General features: G+C 41.1%; 1 protein-coding gene across 8 annotated transcripts in view; it reads right to left on the bottom strand.

Annotated features, from left to right (window-relative positions):
* Positions 1 to 2,813: 2,813 nt before the first annotated feature.
* FRMD4B (FERM domain containing 4B) overlaps positions 2,814 to 16,777 on the bottom strand; it is a 226,371-nt gene continuing 212,407 nt past the window's right edge. For 7 of the 8 annotated variants that reach the window (XM_040454472.1, XM_040454471.1, XM_040454467.1 and 4 more), the window contains 5 exons: positions 15,858 to 15,977; positions 13,621 to 14,432; positions 10,391 to 10,523; positions 6,794 to 6,885; positions 2,814 to 5,735 (listed from right to left, as the gene is read on the bottom strand). In XM_040454472.1, coding sequence (XP_040310406.1) covers positions 5,674 to 5,735; positions 6,794 to 6,885; positions 10,391 to 10,523; positions 13,621 to 14,432; positions 15,858 to 15,977 — 1,219 coding nt within the window. In that variant the 3' untranslated portion in view covers positions 2,814 to 5,673. The remainder of the gene's footprint in view (positions 5,736 to 6,793; positions 6,886 to 10,390; positions 10,524 to 13,620; positions 14,433 to 15,857; positions 15,978 to 16,777) is intronic. The other variant, XM_040454468.1, reaches the window with a different exon arrangement.

Below are 16,777 nucleotides of genomic sequence, written 5' to 3'. Positions count from 1 at the left end.
CCCTAAATGCCAGTAGTATTTCCAAATCATGGGGGGATCCAAAGTGTAGCAACACATTTCCAAATGCCCCGAAGTAGGTGGTACAGCCCCAGTTGAAAATCACAGAACTTTTAAACCTTTGGGACTTCATAAGTGTAACAAGCATTTAAGGAGAGATCATTATCTAAAACTCAGCAGTTAGGTCAGCTTCCACCCCCATTTCCCTGGTCCCAATACACCCTTATCGTCAAGACGGCTATTATTCAAAAGCAAAACAAAAGGGAGAAAACGTGTTTGTGTGTGTGCTAACGTTAAGAATCCGCTAAGTATTGGAGTGCCTCGGTGGCTCAGTTGGTTAACTGTCCAACCCCTGATTTTGGTTCAAGTCATGATCTCATGGTCATGGTATGGAGCCCCATGTTGGGCTCTGTGCTGGGCTTGGAGCCTGCTTAAGATTCTCTCCATCTCCCTCTCCCTCTCTCTCTTTCTCCCTCTGCCCCTTCCCTGCTTGTGCTTTCTCTCTCTCAAAGAGATAGACATATAGATAGATAGATAGATAGAAGATAGATAAATGTTAAAAGAATCAGCTAAGTATTGCCAAAATAAATCTTGTTGCATATTTCCTATTTTCTTTTGCAGGGAGATACATTCATGAATCATCAAAAGCAGAAGAGGTTGGAAGTATTAGAAGGATTTTTTGGGACTGGGCTCAGATTCTAAGAGGAGACTAATCCCTGATTCGCTCTTTCCAAGGAGAATCAAGAGTAAAAACTCACAAGCACATACAGCTGATAGAGGTCTATTCAGAGAGGAGTCCTTGGGGTTATGTTAGAAGAGCATATAAACTTCTTATTATCATCCTGTCCTGAACCATCAGAAATGGGGAAAGATCAATAGATATTTTCAGTGCTACTGATCAATATTTAGTTCATTATGGTTACCTGTGATTGTAACAAGTATATTCACTGGTGTGAGACATTTTATTGACTTGAAAAGAATTTAACAAATGTACTTGGTCCACTGATGAGCTCACACAGCAATAAATAATGCAGTCCAGTAGGCTGCAAGCCTGGGTAGTAACCCAGAGAAGGGTTATCTTCATCTGTGTTCAGACCGAGACTTGCCTCTGCCTTTTTGCCACTGGTAATGGAAAAAAAACAACAAAACAAAACGAAACAAAACAAAACAACCAGTAACAGCTGAGCTTAGCATGTGTTCACTCCATTTTCATTAACATATTTTTTAAAAATCTTGTTTGCTCCCCTGACTGTATAGAAATTGTACATGGAACAAGGCTGCAGTAGTTAGGATTTAGTGTGTGCCAAGTCAAAATCTATCTCCTGCTTTTCTCTTAAGAGCTGCATGACTTCTGACAAATTACTTGACCTTCCCAATTTTCAAATTCAGTGCCATGGAGATAAGAGCAAGTCACTGGGCTGTTGTGGGGAGTAAAGCAGTAGGTACACATGCGAAGCATTTTAGCACACCAGCCTGGCACACATTGAACTAGAATTCTATGAATGTCAACTCCTTTTTGCAGCAGAACATGCTTTTCTTTCTGCTGTTCCAGGGTTGGCGCAAAAATGGGGGTGGAGAGGAGGCAGAAAAGTCCCATAAGGATCCAGAGGAGGGGACTGGACTAGAATAGGAAACATGGGAAACACAGGAGACAAGGGGCTTGACACACTTTGAGCCGAAAGAGGAGTCGAGTTCTGTATCCTTTTCTGGGCTCTGTGTATATGTTAAAACTTTTTTCTCACTGAAAATGAACTGTATCCCCATGCCCTGTGAGGTAACAGGGGGCAATGAATGACTTTCCTTATGACTGTGAATGGATGGGGCACCTCCCGTGACAGAACTCCAGGTTAATGGTGCTCAAAGGGTAGTCTAGATACATCTACCACGGTGAATGCGGAGTCACCATATATAATTGCTGAGTTAACATATTGTACACCTGAAACTAACAAAACACTGTAGATTAACTATACTTCAATTAAAAAAGTAGGTAGTGGGGCGCCTGGGTGGCTCGGTCGGTTGAGCATCCAGCCCTTGATTTCGGCTCAGGTCATGATTCCAGGGTTGTAGGCTTGAGTCCTGCATCCAGCTCCACGCTGAGCATGGAGTTTGCTTGGGATTTTCTCTCTCCCTGCGCCCCTTCCACTCTCACTGTCTCTCTCTAAAGTAATTTTTTAAAAGGGTAGTTAAGAAGCTCTGTTCCTGGAATGTAGATCAAGGTAAGTACAGAAATTTATGAGTCTGCGTTTAGAAGCTGTGATTGCAACTTGACAGAGTAGTTTTTTTTTTTTAATGTTTATTTATTTTGAGAGAGAGAGAGAGAGAGAGAGAGAGCGAGCAGGGGAGGAGAGGGAGAGAATCCCAAGCAGGCTCTGAGCGAACAGCTCAGATCTTAACCAACCATGATATCATGACCTGAGCTGAAATCAAGAGTCAGATGCTTAACTGAGCCACCCAGGTGCCCTGCAACTTGACAGAATCGTTTTGTCTGATGAATGTAATAACGAGCAGGAGGAATGTGTATTTTTGGATCTATTTTTTTCCACATCTCTAGGAATTCATTTTTTCAATTAACTTTTTTCCTTAGTAATTCATTTTTATTTTCCTTCACAAGACTATAGGCCCACAATAGTTCAAAATTTTAAAAACTTGACTTTCACAACTGGTCCTTTGAAAATAACTACTCTAGAAAATAATCCAAATTTGTCTACAGTCCTGACAATAGTCATTATTCCACTTCTGAATGCTCTTAAGGACTAACATTTGAAGGAACTCTTTAGTCTGAACCTTTGTTCCTAAGAACAGGCCAAACTTAATAGTTTGAGACAATTCTGGAATCTTTATTGCTTATAACATTAAGCTTTTATGAGTACAAGAAAGATTTTGAAGAATTTTCTGAAATATAGAAAAAAAATATAAACAGCAAAGAAGGTGAGGCAATTTAAAAAATCCACCTTGTAAAATATACATTTTTATGAGGTAGATCAAAATATATACTGATACAGAGAAGCCCAAGGTATGTTCAGGGAAGAAACAAGTTGTAAACTGTACTTGTAATATGATGCTGTATTAAAAAAATTACTATATACATAGAAGAAAACCTGAACTAATATAAATTAACCAGTCTGAAAAAAAAATCAGTTCTTACATCTGAAATGTTAGGCTCCCAGGGGCGATTATGTTCTCATGTTATATATTTGCTTTGTGTTTGAACTTCAAATTTTTATCATGACTATATGATACACCGTAATATGAAGCAGATTGATGTGTGATGTTGAACAATTTGCCTCTGTCATGTTTTGGTTATTAATAAATATACCAAAAATGCAGTTGAGAGAGGTTTTCCTAAAAAGATAGCGGGTAAAAAAAAAATCATACAGCAAGCCCCCGGTGCTTCTATTTCTTTACCTTCTTTAAATATTTGGGAACCAAGTTCCACGCGTTCTTTCCAGGCCCACTTGCAGTTCTGAGCATTCCATTTCTTCAACAGAAGGCTATTTCCATTTAAGATACTTGCACGGAAGTATTAAGGTCTTCCTACGTTTCATTTCCCATTCCCTTCTCCCCATTGTGCAGGACAAATACATGCCAGATGAAACATTTTCCTGAATTTAAAAGACCAGTTTGCGACTCTGCAAAACTAGGATGAAGGGCTTGTTACAAACAAACAACATTCGCAAGATCGGGAAGCCTAAAAATTCACATCTGTCATCCTCAGCGAGGCAATAAACTACCGTATTTCATCAGTTCTAAGACAACTTTATTGTGAGACACAGCATCATTTTATGTAGCGCTAAGAAAGAAAAAAACACTGCCAATTCCTTTAGAGCATGCCATCAGTCAAAAGATGCATCCTGATTTCAAGGATGTAAATGTGAAAAAATGGGCACCTTGGCGTCAGTAAAATACGGTAATACTACAACTAAAAATCTGCAATCTTGTCCAAGAGGATTACATGAAGTAGAACACTTCAAACTGCTTTGGATGAGCCCTGAATATAATGGAAGAATACGTAAACATTTTCAGTAGCACACCTTCAGTTTATTGACCTATGTAAAAAAATAATAGGTCTTAAAAAGTCAGAACAGTAAAAGAATATGCAAAAGTATTTCTGTTTCTAGAAGGCTATACAAATATGCAAAAAGGAATAAGTTATTATTTATCTGCATGTCTTCTGTTTTGCTCCAAATTCGTTCCCCAAACTTCATTTTTAATGATACAAATGACTAAGGACCAGTTTAACAAATCATCTTTATGTATATATTACATGCTTTGGAATATAGATAGAAAATGTTCCAAAAAAGTTGTTCAGAAACTTCTCTCTTCACAATAGGAACATGAAACCTGTATAAAAGGGGGGTGGGGAGCACCTTTTATGGAATATTGAAGCAGAGTGAAGATGACAAAAAAGATCAATCTAGAATATGGAATTTTTTTTTTTTAAAAACCCTACCATAAACCATAGCTAATTAGTTCTTCCAAGTGAAGTATGAGGTAGTTTTAGCCTCATAATTAAATCTGCAGCTTGGAGTTTTTTGTTTTTTTTTGTTTTTTGTTGTTTTTTGTTTTGTTTTGCTTTTGTTTTTTCCTTTTTAATGACTAATCTTGTTTTTGTCACTTGGTGACTTAGAACCCTCTGTGGGATCTGGACAATATGCTTACTTTCCTAATGTTCACCATTTTAAGGCACGCAATTCATCTAAAATGATGTGGCTTTTGTTTTGTTTTGGGTTCTTTGTGTTGTATTACCTTAAAATAGTTTTTCAAACTCTTGATTATAAAAACTCTCCATGTCAGGTCTGCCATTTCAAATGACAACCAAATTGGAGAGTTACCAGCCTGAATAATAACCCATCAGGCCACTGGTGTAGAAAGAAAAAAGGAGCCCAATAATATTGGACCTTAGAAAATTCTCCAAGCAGAGTTTGTCAATTATTCAGTGGGCTGCTGTGTTTTCCCCAATCTGCTACCATAAAGTTATATTACAGGATGCTCCGGCAGTAAGTCTTTCCGGAACCCATTTTATGGTGCTTATGAAAACCATCACTCTTTATAATATCCTAAAAACATTTACACTCATTCAGAACTTCATGAAAATCCAGCTTCTCTTCAAGTAATTTTCCAATACTGTCTCAATTGTTGACGTCCATGTAGAAATACCATGTCATTCTTCGCAGGCTCACAACTCCAAACTTTCTGATGGTGAGCAATGACTGAGGAGCTCCTCGTTGTTCTTCTTCTCATCATGCTGAACAGTGCTCTGAAATTTCCCAACCTTCCTTCCTACTGGAGACCCTGAACACACTTTTCAGTTTTACGGTTTGCCTTCAACAACTTTTATTCCCTTAACAAGTGCTTGCTACTGATAAAGGCTGAGTCTGTCCTTGGCAATGGTTCCACCTTGCTGTTAGGTTAGTGCCCGGAGCTGGAAAGGCATGTGGTTCAGGGGCTTTTCCGTGGCCTTAGAGTGTGATTCACTTCCAGGGCAGCAAGAGTCCTCTCTTCAACCTTTGATGCTTTTAGCTTTCTAAAGCCAAATAGCTTTCTGGGAAGACGAACACATTTTGCAAGGCACACTAGTGTGAGAACGCGGTGCTTGGTCAAGAGGTCCAAGTGCAGTTCAGACTAATGTTCCAGGCTTTGAATCTTCGTGCCAAAAGAGCCTCTGCTCTCTACTCTTCAGGCTTTCTTCCAACCGGTTTCCATCTGTACTGTCCAGTTGACTGATCTCTGTGTACTGTCTATTAAAGGAAACCAGAAAAGTTGTTACTTGTGGTCATTTTGATTCCCAGAGTACAAAGATTACTCAAAGAATTAGTAGAAAGCACCGTCAAGAAAATATCCAACACTTGGAAATAGGCAAAGCATGACTGTGTGCTGTCTCATTGTCCTACTGGAGCATTGTTGAAAAGGCCCATGCAAGGTGTACTTAATTCTCAAGGGAGATATTCCTTTGTCTCACTTTCATTTACCATTGATAAGGACCCAGATTGTGGTAAGTTACATGTTAATTTTTAGGGTTTTTGTCTGGGAGAAATACAAATAACTTCTGTCTAGTATAAAAAGATTATGGTTAAAATTTTATCGCCCTGTGAGCCATTAACTGTTTTGTTTTTTTTTTTTTAATCTAATTTCGTAATCTTATTCCAGCATTTTATCTTTCAGTGTATTGAATTCAGTCTTTTGAATTGTCTCAGAAGCAACTTTACCGTTCTGTTAGTTCTCTCATTAATGGGTTAAGTAAATCTTTGACACATGCCCATTTTCTCTTTGTGGGAGAGTCATATTTTTAACTTTTTAAAAAGTATTCCTGACAGCCACATTTTAAGTATTCTTCAAATTAAGAGACTATACTAGATCCTTTCCTCAGGGACAAAGGAATATATTTAGAGGCAGGGGCACCTAGGGACACATTTTACACCCGTAGGGTGTATTGGTCAAGAGTAAATTGGAAACAGCATCACATATAAAAATCACAGGCATGTTTGGAGGGTAGATCCAAATGAAGGCATCCTATTATACAAACCATTCCAATCAGCAAAACTTCATTCCTACAGTAGTAGTTTAGAATAGGTTAGATAGTTAGTAGGTTTCTTTTTATTTTAAATTTCTTTAGTAAAAAGGATTAAAAAGTCATTGGAAGAAGAGCTTTGGAAAGAAATGCTCCGTGAAAACAGGTATTTAGTGTTTTCATCTAATACAAACACAAAGTCAGATTTCCACAGCTTCACACATCGGTCAGTGAGCAAAACACCTGCTAAGCAAGAAGCAACACACAGATCTGAGGGGCTGTACTTACTACTGCTGGCTACACTTAGCAAAAGAGAATTTAAAACTGATCTCATTTCTGGAGACACAACCATTCTCCGGGACAGAAGCCCTCGGTTTTGCCTAGTTTAGGTAGAGTTAGATAAGGAAGAGAATGGGCAATGGAAAACCGGAAGTGAAAGAAAAACAGTTATTTGAAAACACAGTTTGTAGCACAGAGACAAGAATTGGACTGTATTATATACTAGGTAGGATAAGAGACTTCAACATTCGTGATGCTGGAAAGTTTATGCCACTGACAATTATATCAAATCAGACCTGGAAACAAACTCTTATTGGTAAAAACTTATAGCTTTCTGTAATATCAAGAGCCAGACACTCTGGGAGAAAGGATCTCTAAATAAAATATACTTCATTTATTTAAAAAAAATACTCAAATCTTTAACTTAAGGGCAGATCTAAAGTTTTTTATTTTTATCTTTATCTTGAAACCAAATTTCCCTCTTATTTAAAAAAAATTATGTTTCCATCAAAAACACAATTTTACAGCAAATTCCTAAAATTTGGTGGATGGCTGTTATTATACTTGCCTTGGTAACAGGTCTAGTTAAATTGATCATTCTGGGGTGTAATTAAAAAATCCTTAGGGCACCTGGGTGGCTCAGTGGGTTAAGCATCTGACTTTGGCTCAGGTCATGATCTCACGGTTCATGAGTTGAAGCCATGCATCGAGCTCTCCTGTCAGCATGGAGCCTGCTTCGGATCCTCTGTCTCCCTCACTCTCTGACCCTCCCCCGCTTGCGCAGAGCATGCGCTCACTCTCTCTCCTTCTCTCTCAAAAGTAAGAAATAAAAACATTAAAAAAAATCCTCAATAGGCAAACAGATGGAAATAAGCACACCTGTACCTCTGTTGCTGGGAGGGTAAACTGGCAAATCTTTCTGGAAAGCAAGGGCTTCAAAAAATACATTTTTCAAGTTAACCCATTAATTCTACTTATTGGAATGTATCCTACGGCAAAAATCTGGGATTGAGACAAATATTTTGTAGAAAGATGTTAACAGCAGCATTACAATGAATCATAATGAAAAAAAAATCTAAAAATTCAAAATACAGGAAATAAAGTATGGCATATTTATGAGGGGAATATCATGTTGCTCCCATGAAACAAGGCTTAAAGAGTTTTTAAAAGGGGCGCCTGGGTGGCGCAGTCGGTTAAGCGTCCGACTTCAGCCAGGTCATGATCTCGCGGTCCGTGAGTTCGAGCCCCGCGTCAGGCTCTGGGCTGATGGCTCAGAGCCTGGAGCCTGTTTCCGATTCTGTGTCTCCCTCTCTCTCTGCCCCTCCCCCGTTCATGCTCTGTCTCTCTCTGTCCCAAAAATAAATAAACGTTGAAAAAAAAATTAAAAAAAAAAAAAAGAGTTTTAAAAAATATGAGCACATGTGTATGTTGTGATATTAAGTAAAAAAACTGGGATTCATAGACAATGAAAGATGTACAATCGTACATAAGTTTATCATTACAACCACGTTAAAAACGGATACAGAAAAGTGGGGGAATGTGTCAAGATGCTAACAGAGACTACCTCTAGATGGTGGAATTATAAGTAAATTATTTCCTACTTATTTATCCCTTTATCATTTTCCTAAGTTTCCACAGCGAGCTCATATAATGCACACAATAGGGATCTTTAAATAGTTTCTCATTTCCTGTACATCGCCGCCCCTCTGACGTCAGACTCCCGTGTCAAGCCATCTTGGGCTGGCTGAAATAGAAAGGCACATTTGGCAAAAACGCATTTTCTCTAAAAATGTTTAGTACCTTCCCGGGTCCAGTGAAAGGGGTGTCAACGATTTTAGAACCGTCTTACGTGCTGTTTTCTGTTGTGTCTAACTCAGTCAACAAAAAAGGAAAGTAAAAGTATACAAATAGGAAAACAATTTGCAAATGAACTATACAAAACGATGAGAACTGAATCGAAAACCTTCAGCTCCAATTTTGGGCCAAAGCCATTTTAGTTCTTGCTCCTAACTCATTTGCATTATTTACAAAACCCCAAGATATATGAAGTCCTCTGAGGTGTATTTTCACTGACATTCTATTTTGAGCACACCCTTTGTTGAGTTGAGACAATTGGCCTAACAGTTCCAGCCAAGAAAAACTCTCATTGAGCATGGAGAAGAAAAAAAAGGCTTTGGGGGTTGAATAGCTCTAATTCGCTTATAACACTGAGTAATTTATTAAATTATGATTTCACTCATTTGTGGAATTTAAGAAACAAAACAGATGAACATAGGGGGAAGGGGGAAAAAAAGAGAGAGAGGGAAGCAAACCATAAGAGACTCTTAACTACAGAGAACAAACTGAGGGTTACTGGAGGAAAGGTGGGTGGGGGATGGGCTAGATAGGTGATGGATATTAAAGACGGTGTTTGTTGTGATGAGCACTGGGTGTTGTAGGGAAGTGATGAATCACTAAATTGGACACCTGAAACCAATTTTACCATATATATTAACTAACTAGAATTTAAATAAAAATTGAAATTAAAAAAAAGGAAAGCAAGAAACTAAACTCTTAAAATCAACAGGATAGACACTTTTATAAGTTATTATCTGTGTAAGTCTCCCTATGCCTGAAGCAATTTGGCCTCAAGCAAATTTAAATAAAAACAAACAGAAAATGCTCATTTCTTGGCACCATGGGTTTGAATTATATTCTGTGAAAAGTGACAGGGAGATGTGACCTCTTCAAACTTAACTCATCCTGCATATCCCAAGAAGTGAAAAACGTGTAATGCAGAGTTTGCAATCTTTTTTAAAACTGCATTTTAACAAATTGTTCTTGTACATTTCCTCCAAATGTTTACAAAGAACCATGATTATAAATAGAACAGCTGGCTGTGTCTGTAGCTTCTTAATGAACACAGGGTCAGACACAAAAAGGCAGCAAATGTTTGAAATCAAGCCTACCAACTGTCTATGAGGAATTTTGGTGTGAGCAACCTTTTCTGGGGTAGAGATATCTTTCCTACAAGGTTTCAGAAGAGTCTTAAATGGATATTATCTATACTATGGTTTTAAGCACTTCAATTTAAAAAAAAACCTTGAGACACAGATTTTAGTGTATACATGTCTAGGAATAGAATCAAATTTGAATGATCTAGATTAGGAGTGAACAAACCTTTTCTTTAAAAGCCTGATACACAAAAACAACCAGAGATATGGGGCTCCTGGGTGGCTCAGTTGGTTCTGCATTTGACTTCGGCTCACGTCATGATCTCATAGTTCGTGAGTTTGAGCCCTGCACTGGGCTCTGTGCTGATGGCTCAGAGCTTGGAGCCTGTTTCAGATTCTGTGTCTCCCTCTCTCTTTGCCCCTCCCCTGCTCATGCTGTCTCTTTCTCTTCCAAAAATAATCATTAAAAAAAAAAAACCAGACATAGACAATATGTACATGAATGAACATGGCCATTTTCTAATAAAACTTAATTTACAAAAACAGGTGGCAGCTGGTTTGGGCCTATAGGCTATGGTCTTATGATCCTTGAGCATTCATAAAATAACACAGAATTCCTGAATTCTTTTGACCAGGGATAGGCTAGTAGAATTTCGAAGCATTGCTTTCTCACCTGCCTGGAGAGGGCAAAGGATTATAGATGTTGCCATAGCAGCTGGTGTAGGAAGAATGTGCCGGGGTCTCGTATTCAGATAGCCCTACAGCTATCTGGGTCCTCCAGTTCCCAGAAGCATTTGTAGAAGATACTGGAAATAAAAATGAAAAGAGACAAAATTAGTGAGAATATTCAAAGTGAAGATTATTTAGGCCATTTAGATGTACATTATAATTATCTGTGTGCAGAGATTAAGAGACAATGGTTATAATCAACAGAGTTCTTTTCTATTCAAGTATAGTCACTTACTGGCCATATGACCTTGGACAAATAGTTTATTCTCATTAAGCCTTAGTTTCTTCGCCTGTGAAGTGGGGATGATAATACAAATACATCCTGTATAGGGATGGTATCATGATTAAATAAGGTCATATATGAGAATATTTAACACTTTGCCTGGTACAGAGTAAGCACCCCAAAATGGTAACTATTGATATCATTACGAACGAGAATAAAGTTAATTGAAAGGCACGCTATAAAAAATAACCTAAAAGGCAGGTAGAAAAAAAATTCTCATATATGAAGAGAGTCTTTCCACTTGGGCTATGGTGGCTAGATATATAGAAGGCTTTATTTGTAAAGATAAGGCAACGAGTTTGAGTCTCTTGGAGGCCTTTGGTGGAAAAGCACTCCATAAATTGACCTGTTGGGATAAGACTGTTCCTCGGCCCAAGGCAACATCAGCCACTAGCAGAATCAATGCATACTTTTTGCTTAAAAAAAAAAAAAGTGTGTGTGTGTGTGTGTGTGTGTGTGTGGGAAGGGGTGGGGAGGCATTTCAGGAAGAAGAGAATTAGCTCTACTGAGGGACTGAACTGGAGCAAGACAAGGGCACAATGCAGGAACAAAGCCTAGTGAATGTGTTGCACTGGTGTTTGTTGTTCCCCCTCTAAAACCAGTCCTGCCGCATGCTGAGGACGCACAAGGTGCCCACAATGGCAGGCTGGTGGTCCAAGACCCATACTGCTCATGGATCCTTCCGGCTCCCCTCCATTTCGGTTCCTGGCAGCCACCGTCCGCCTCTTCTTTCTCACACCCACAAAACCCCTGTGACCAGTGTAGGACAGACGCATTTCAAAACTCATCTGTGGCCCTGGATGCCATGAGATTTTGACTCAAAGATGTAATTCTCTCACTTTGAGCTTCCACGAATGTTTCATAACTCTGAGTCAGGGGCTGGCGGGCTTGGTGGTGAAGGTGTCAGAGCCGTGGCACAATTCCCATTCCAGCACTTCCCAGCTTTGGGGCTCAGGCAGGGTCATGTGAACTCGCTAAGCTAGAACTGCCTCCATGGCAAGATTAGGATACTCATAATAAACAACAACAGCACGCACTGTACAGAAGTGTTGCATACATTAAATGGGACAGTGCACATAAAACAGTGAGCATGCTGTGTGGCCCAGGGTTAAGTTGCCAACAGACGATGGCTGTCATTTCTACTAAAACTGAGTCATCAACAGAGTCTTCAGCTGGCTGGAAGGAATTACCAAACCCCTAATTTGGCAAATAATAGGAAACTCTCCATGATGCATGTGTGCATGTCTGTTGTAATACATTTTTGTAGCTATTAAATGTAGACAGGAATGAAGAAAACTCCAAAAGGGAATTCTAGGAGTTCTAATTTTATCCCTCTGATTCCTTACTGCAGTGTAACGCTTTTTGGTCTGTGGGGCCGAATCCTGCTGCTACCAGGTAACTTCCTACTGGGTCTGAATCAGGAAACATTAACTCCGTTCTTACCTTTGCCTGAGACACTGAGCCAAGCACTAGTAACGCTGTGGTTTGGGAGGTGCACCTGCTTCTCTTTGGCCTATTTAAATAGGCATTACCCCAGCCCTGTGCCCCAATGGGCTTCTATATGCATCTCAGCCCTCCTTGTTTGGTTCTTTCTTTCTAACACTATCCCCGGGTTTGGTTTCTGAAAGAACCTCATGCAACGCCCTGAACTGTAGGGTGAAGAAAGGCACTGTATAGACGTGAGCCATAAATAACAAGGAATACATGACAGGACGCTTTTTGTACGTTAGATATGGTAATAAGTGGGAAAGCCCTAACGGAAGTCCAAAGTCCTACGCAAACAGAAGAGACATTAAACCCAAACAGAAATCTCCATGGAAATGCCTCTGGCCAACAAGCTTATGAAACTTTTAAAGACACAGTTTTCACAGATTTATTACTCAATGAGTTGGGAATCCCTGTGCTGTCTTACTAAGGGGTCATGCTTGAAAGCAGGGGCAAGAATGCATGACCTCAGGTTTTCACACAGTCCAGGGCTGTAGAGCTTTAAAAGTGTTTTCTTTGTATACGTTCCTCTGGCTGCTAACTAGACTGGGTGCTCAAGGCTGGAAACCGTGTCAACGTTGTCTCCTCAGCATCTGCGATATGCCTGCTTGTTTGCTGAATAAACGAAACCATAGGCAGATACTCCTCTTTCTCCCCACTCCTCTACTGAGGGCAGCTCGCACAGCTGGGGGGCATGGGGGTAAGCAGAAAGTTCTTCACGGGTTTTAGTGGATGGAGGGGCCAAAGTCAATGCCTGAAGGGAATATCTCTAATCAAAATTATCTTGGAGAATCCCTTAAAGCAGCCATAAAGTCTAAAGGATTACTGAATTGAGTCAAGGCATGCAAAGTACTTAGAACAGTGCCAGGAACAGTGTTTATTAAATGCTGGCTCCCCTCATAATTATTAGGAGCCTCACGTAGCTACCTGAACATTCAAACCAAACTGCCTTTAGATGATCAAGTTCCTGCTGGTGAACAGGGAAGGGTGTATAATCCTAATGTTTTCTGCTTACCCGCAGGGTTTACTCTGCTTTTGAATATATCAAACATCTGTGACCAGAACACTTTTATGAGATGTGGCTATCAAGGTAAGACCTAGAAAAGATACAATATTTGAAAGCCCCCAACACCGAGAGGCATAGAGTAAGTGCTCAATGAATATCTGCTGCATTTGAAGCTACAACTTGCTCCATCAGATCCTGTGGGCTGTGTTCTTTGGAAAGCTAGAGAGACGAACTGTTTTTAAGTTGGCAATTCTTACTGTGGTGCCACAGAATGGCTACCCAGCTCATGACCTTGGGTACTGGTCCCATGATCCCTGAGGGGAGTGGTTTAGGGGGTGGGTGGGCGGCGGGCATGAGGTAAATTCAATCTGGGTATCAAGCGCCTCCGCCATATTCTTACCTGAAGAGTAGGAAGATGTTCGACTGCTGGGAGAGCAGGGTACTTGCAGCCCAGCAAACCCCAGGCATCTCTGCGATCCCCTGTCCGAGTCAAAGCTAGTCTGGGGGCTGTGCCCCTGATCCTTCTGTCCAGAGGCCCGCTGGTACCAGCCACGCAGGTGCTCGGCAACTAAGGCCTTGTGGATGTTTTTGGTGATGTGCTCTGACTTAGCTGCAGCCTTCCTGGGCAGCCGGAGAGTTGCATATGGGTTATGGGGTACCCGGTCGACCTCGTCTTCATGAAAGGACCTGCTATAGTCCCTTTGGCGCTCGTATCCATAGTGGACCGAGGACCGGTAGGAAGGATTGACACTGTACTGTCCCTCAGTGTCATTCTCATAGACATAGCCACCACTGTAATAAAGGTCACACTCTGCATATGGTGTGTACCCGGCAATATAGTAACTAGAAGAAGGTTGTTCCTGACTCTTTGTGTAGACGCCATTCCTCAAACTATCCTTTTGTGCTAGGTTGGGCATGCTTCCTGAATTTGAAGTCGAAACATTCTGTTTCTTAGACCTTCTCCGGCCCCTGGCACGAGTGTCCAGAGTCTGAGTAGTGTAATAGGGGCCAGCAACAGGCGTCACGCAGTAATACTCTGTGCTTGATTGGCTGGTGTAGGAAGACCCGTCATCCAGGATTTCTGTACTACTGCTTCTTTGGGATTTGGAGAGGGAGAAAAATGGCTTATCGTTGTCCATCTCAGACAGCAGGTGGGACTGAGACTCAAGGCTTCCACTCCGCTGGCGGCAGTGTTGGGAAGAAGATTCGGGTCTGCAAGAGGAGAAAGGCAAACTTGTAACAGAGAATCAGGGGAAGGAGGATGGAAATTAAAAACACAAAGACATGGTTGAAGGATTTAATCACCCCTTGAATTACTATAAAACTTTCAAGGTTTCCATGGGTGCCTGGGTGACTCAGTCAGCTGAGTGTCCAACTCTTGATTTCAGCTCAGGTCATGATCTCACAGTTGTGAGACCGAGCCCCGTGTCAGGGTCTGCCCTGGGGGTGGAACCTGCTTAAGATTCTCTCTCTCCTTCTCCCTCTCCTTCTGCCCCCCTTCTCAAAACAAACAAACGGAAACTTTTAAGGTTTCCAAAGCAGACTGCACAAGAGAATCCATTTGTTCACATAATCCATTGGTTCCCATGCAAGTTCACTGTCATGGTCCAAGCGAAAAGAACCAGGTTCTATAAATTGTGCAATCCACAGCCTTACTCGAGGGTAGGGAAGATAAATTGATGATGTGCAACTTGTATCAAAGCCTAAAAAAAAAAAAAAAACCCCAATGGGTCTTGGGAGGTTCCTCTCCTCCAACGGGATAGTAGGAGACAGACTAAGGTGAAGGCAGCACGGCATGGGGGTGAGTCTGGCTCTGACGCCAGACATATCTGGACTGAGTCATGGCTCTGCCATTTCCCAGCTGTGCCAGCTTGGGTAAGACATTTAACCTCTCTCAACCTTGCTTCCGCCTCTGGAAAATGAGGGGGTTAAATGGTATCTGATATTTACAATTAAAATATAATACCTACAAAATTATAATATCTATTCGAACAAAGGATATTTTCAAGTACATTTCCTTTGTACTTGAAAGTACACGCAGTAGGGGCGCCTGGGTGGCGCAGTCGGTTAAGCGTCCGACTTCAGCCAGGTCACGATCTCGCGGTCTGTGAGTTCGAGCCCCGCGTCAGGCTCTGGGCTGATGGCTCAGAGCCTGGAGCCTGTTTCCGATTCTGTGTCTCCCTCTCTCTCTGCCCCTCCCCCGTTCATGCTCTGTCTCTCTCTGTCCCAAAAATAAATAAACGTTGAAAAAAAAAAAAATAAAAAAAAAAAAAAAAAGAAAGTACACGCAGTAGGGACTGGTGGCTCAGCGAGTTAAGCATCCAACTTCGGCTAAGGTCATGATCTCAAGTTTCATGAGTTCGAGTCCGGTGTCGGGCTCTCTGCTGTCAGCACAGAGCCTGCCTTGGATCCTCTGTCTCCCTCTCTCTCTGCCCCTCGTCTGCTTGTTCTCTCTCTCTTTCTCCATCTCACAATATATAAATAAACTTAAAAGAAAAAGAACATTGAAAATGTAGACCTGTAAAATAGTCCTGCTGCTTCAAGTCCCTTAAAATGATTAAAAAACACAAGAAAGTAAAGCAAAACTTTGAAGCAAAAATCAGCAGAGTCCAAGTAACTGGAAGGAAGCGCTCTTACTCCAAGTGGCTGCTGCTGTAGGCGTTGCGGGTGAGAACCGGTGTGGTGGGCATGCTGCGTCCTCCCTGGGGCCGCCTCTCCAGGGTTCTGTAAGGGCTGCTGTGTGTCGACAGCATTTCCCTGTGATGGTAAAGAGAAGAATTGCGGAAATGATGAGCCTCCCCACATCTCTGGCAAACATCCTAAGGTGCTTTGAAACTTACTGGAAGCTGAAGGAAGGGAGCATAGGAGGAAACTGGGAAGGGTGTCTTAGTAGCCTGTTATGTCCTAGGTGAATTTGAGGGGAAACATGAGTGATCTCTCTGAGTCATAAATAGGAAGGAAAATAATTTAAAAAACTTTTTAAAAGAGTATACTGAATAAAAGAGACTGGAAGCAACTAGAGGGATGCCTGGGTGGCTCAGTCAGTTAAGTATCAGACTCTTGATTTCGGCTCATAGTCATGGGATCGAGTCCTGCGTCCGGCTCTGTGCTGAGCACAGAGCCTGCTTAAGATTCCCTCTATCTCCCTCTGCCCCTCCCCGGCTCATGCTCTCTCCTCTCTCTCTCAAAACAAACAAACAAACAAACAAACAAACAAACAAACAAATAAACAAACAAACAAACCAACCAACAAACAGAAAAACCAACCAACTAGAGCAGGGGCAGCAAAGCCTTTTTCTGTAAAGAGTGTAATAGTCAATTTTTTTGGCTTTGCCAGCCAGATGGCCCTGTCTTGACTGCTTTACTCTGTCCCTGAAGTACAAAAGCAGTGTAGACAAGATGTAAGTGAATGGGAGTGGCTGTGTACTGGTAAAGCTTGGCTGTGGATACTAAAAGCCAAATTTCATATAATCTTCACATTTGATTTCCCCTCCAACTATTTAAAAGTACAAAAACCATTCTTAGCTCACAGGCCACACAAACCAGGTGGCAGGATG

Source organism: Herpailurus yagouaroundi, unplaced genomic scaffold, assembly GCF_014898765.1.
Source record: "Herpailurus yagouaroundi ecotype Mexico unplaced genomic scaffold, PumYag 213, whole genome shotgun sequence".
Classification (NCBI taxonomy): Eukaryota; Metazoa; Chordata; class Mammalia; order Carnivora; family Felidae; genus Herpailurus; species Herpailurus yagouaroundi.
This window is presented reverse-complemented; position numbering and strand designations above follow the sequence as displayed.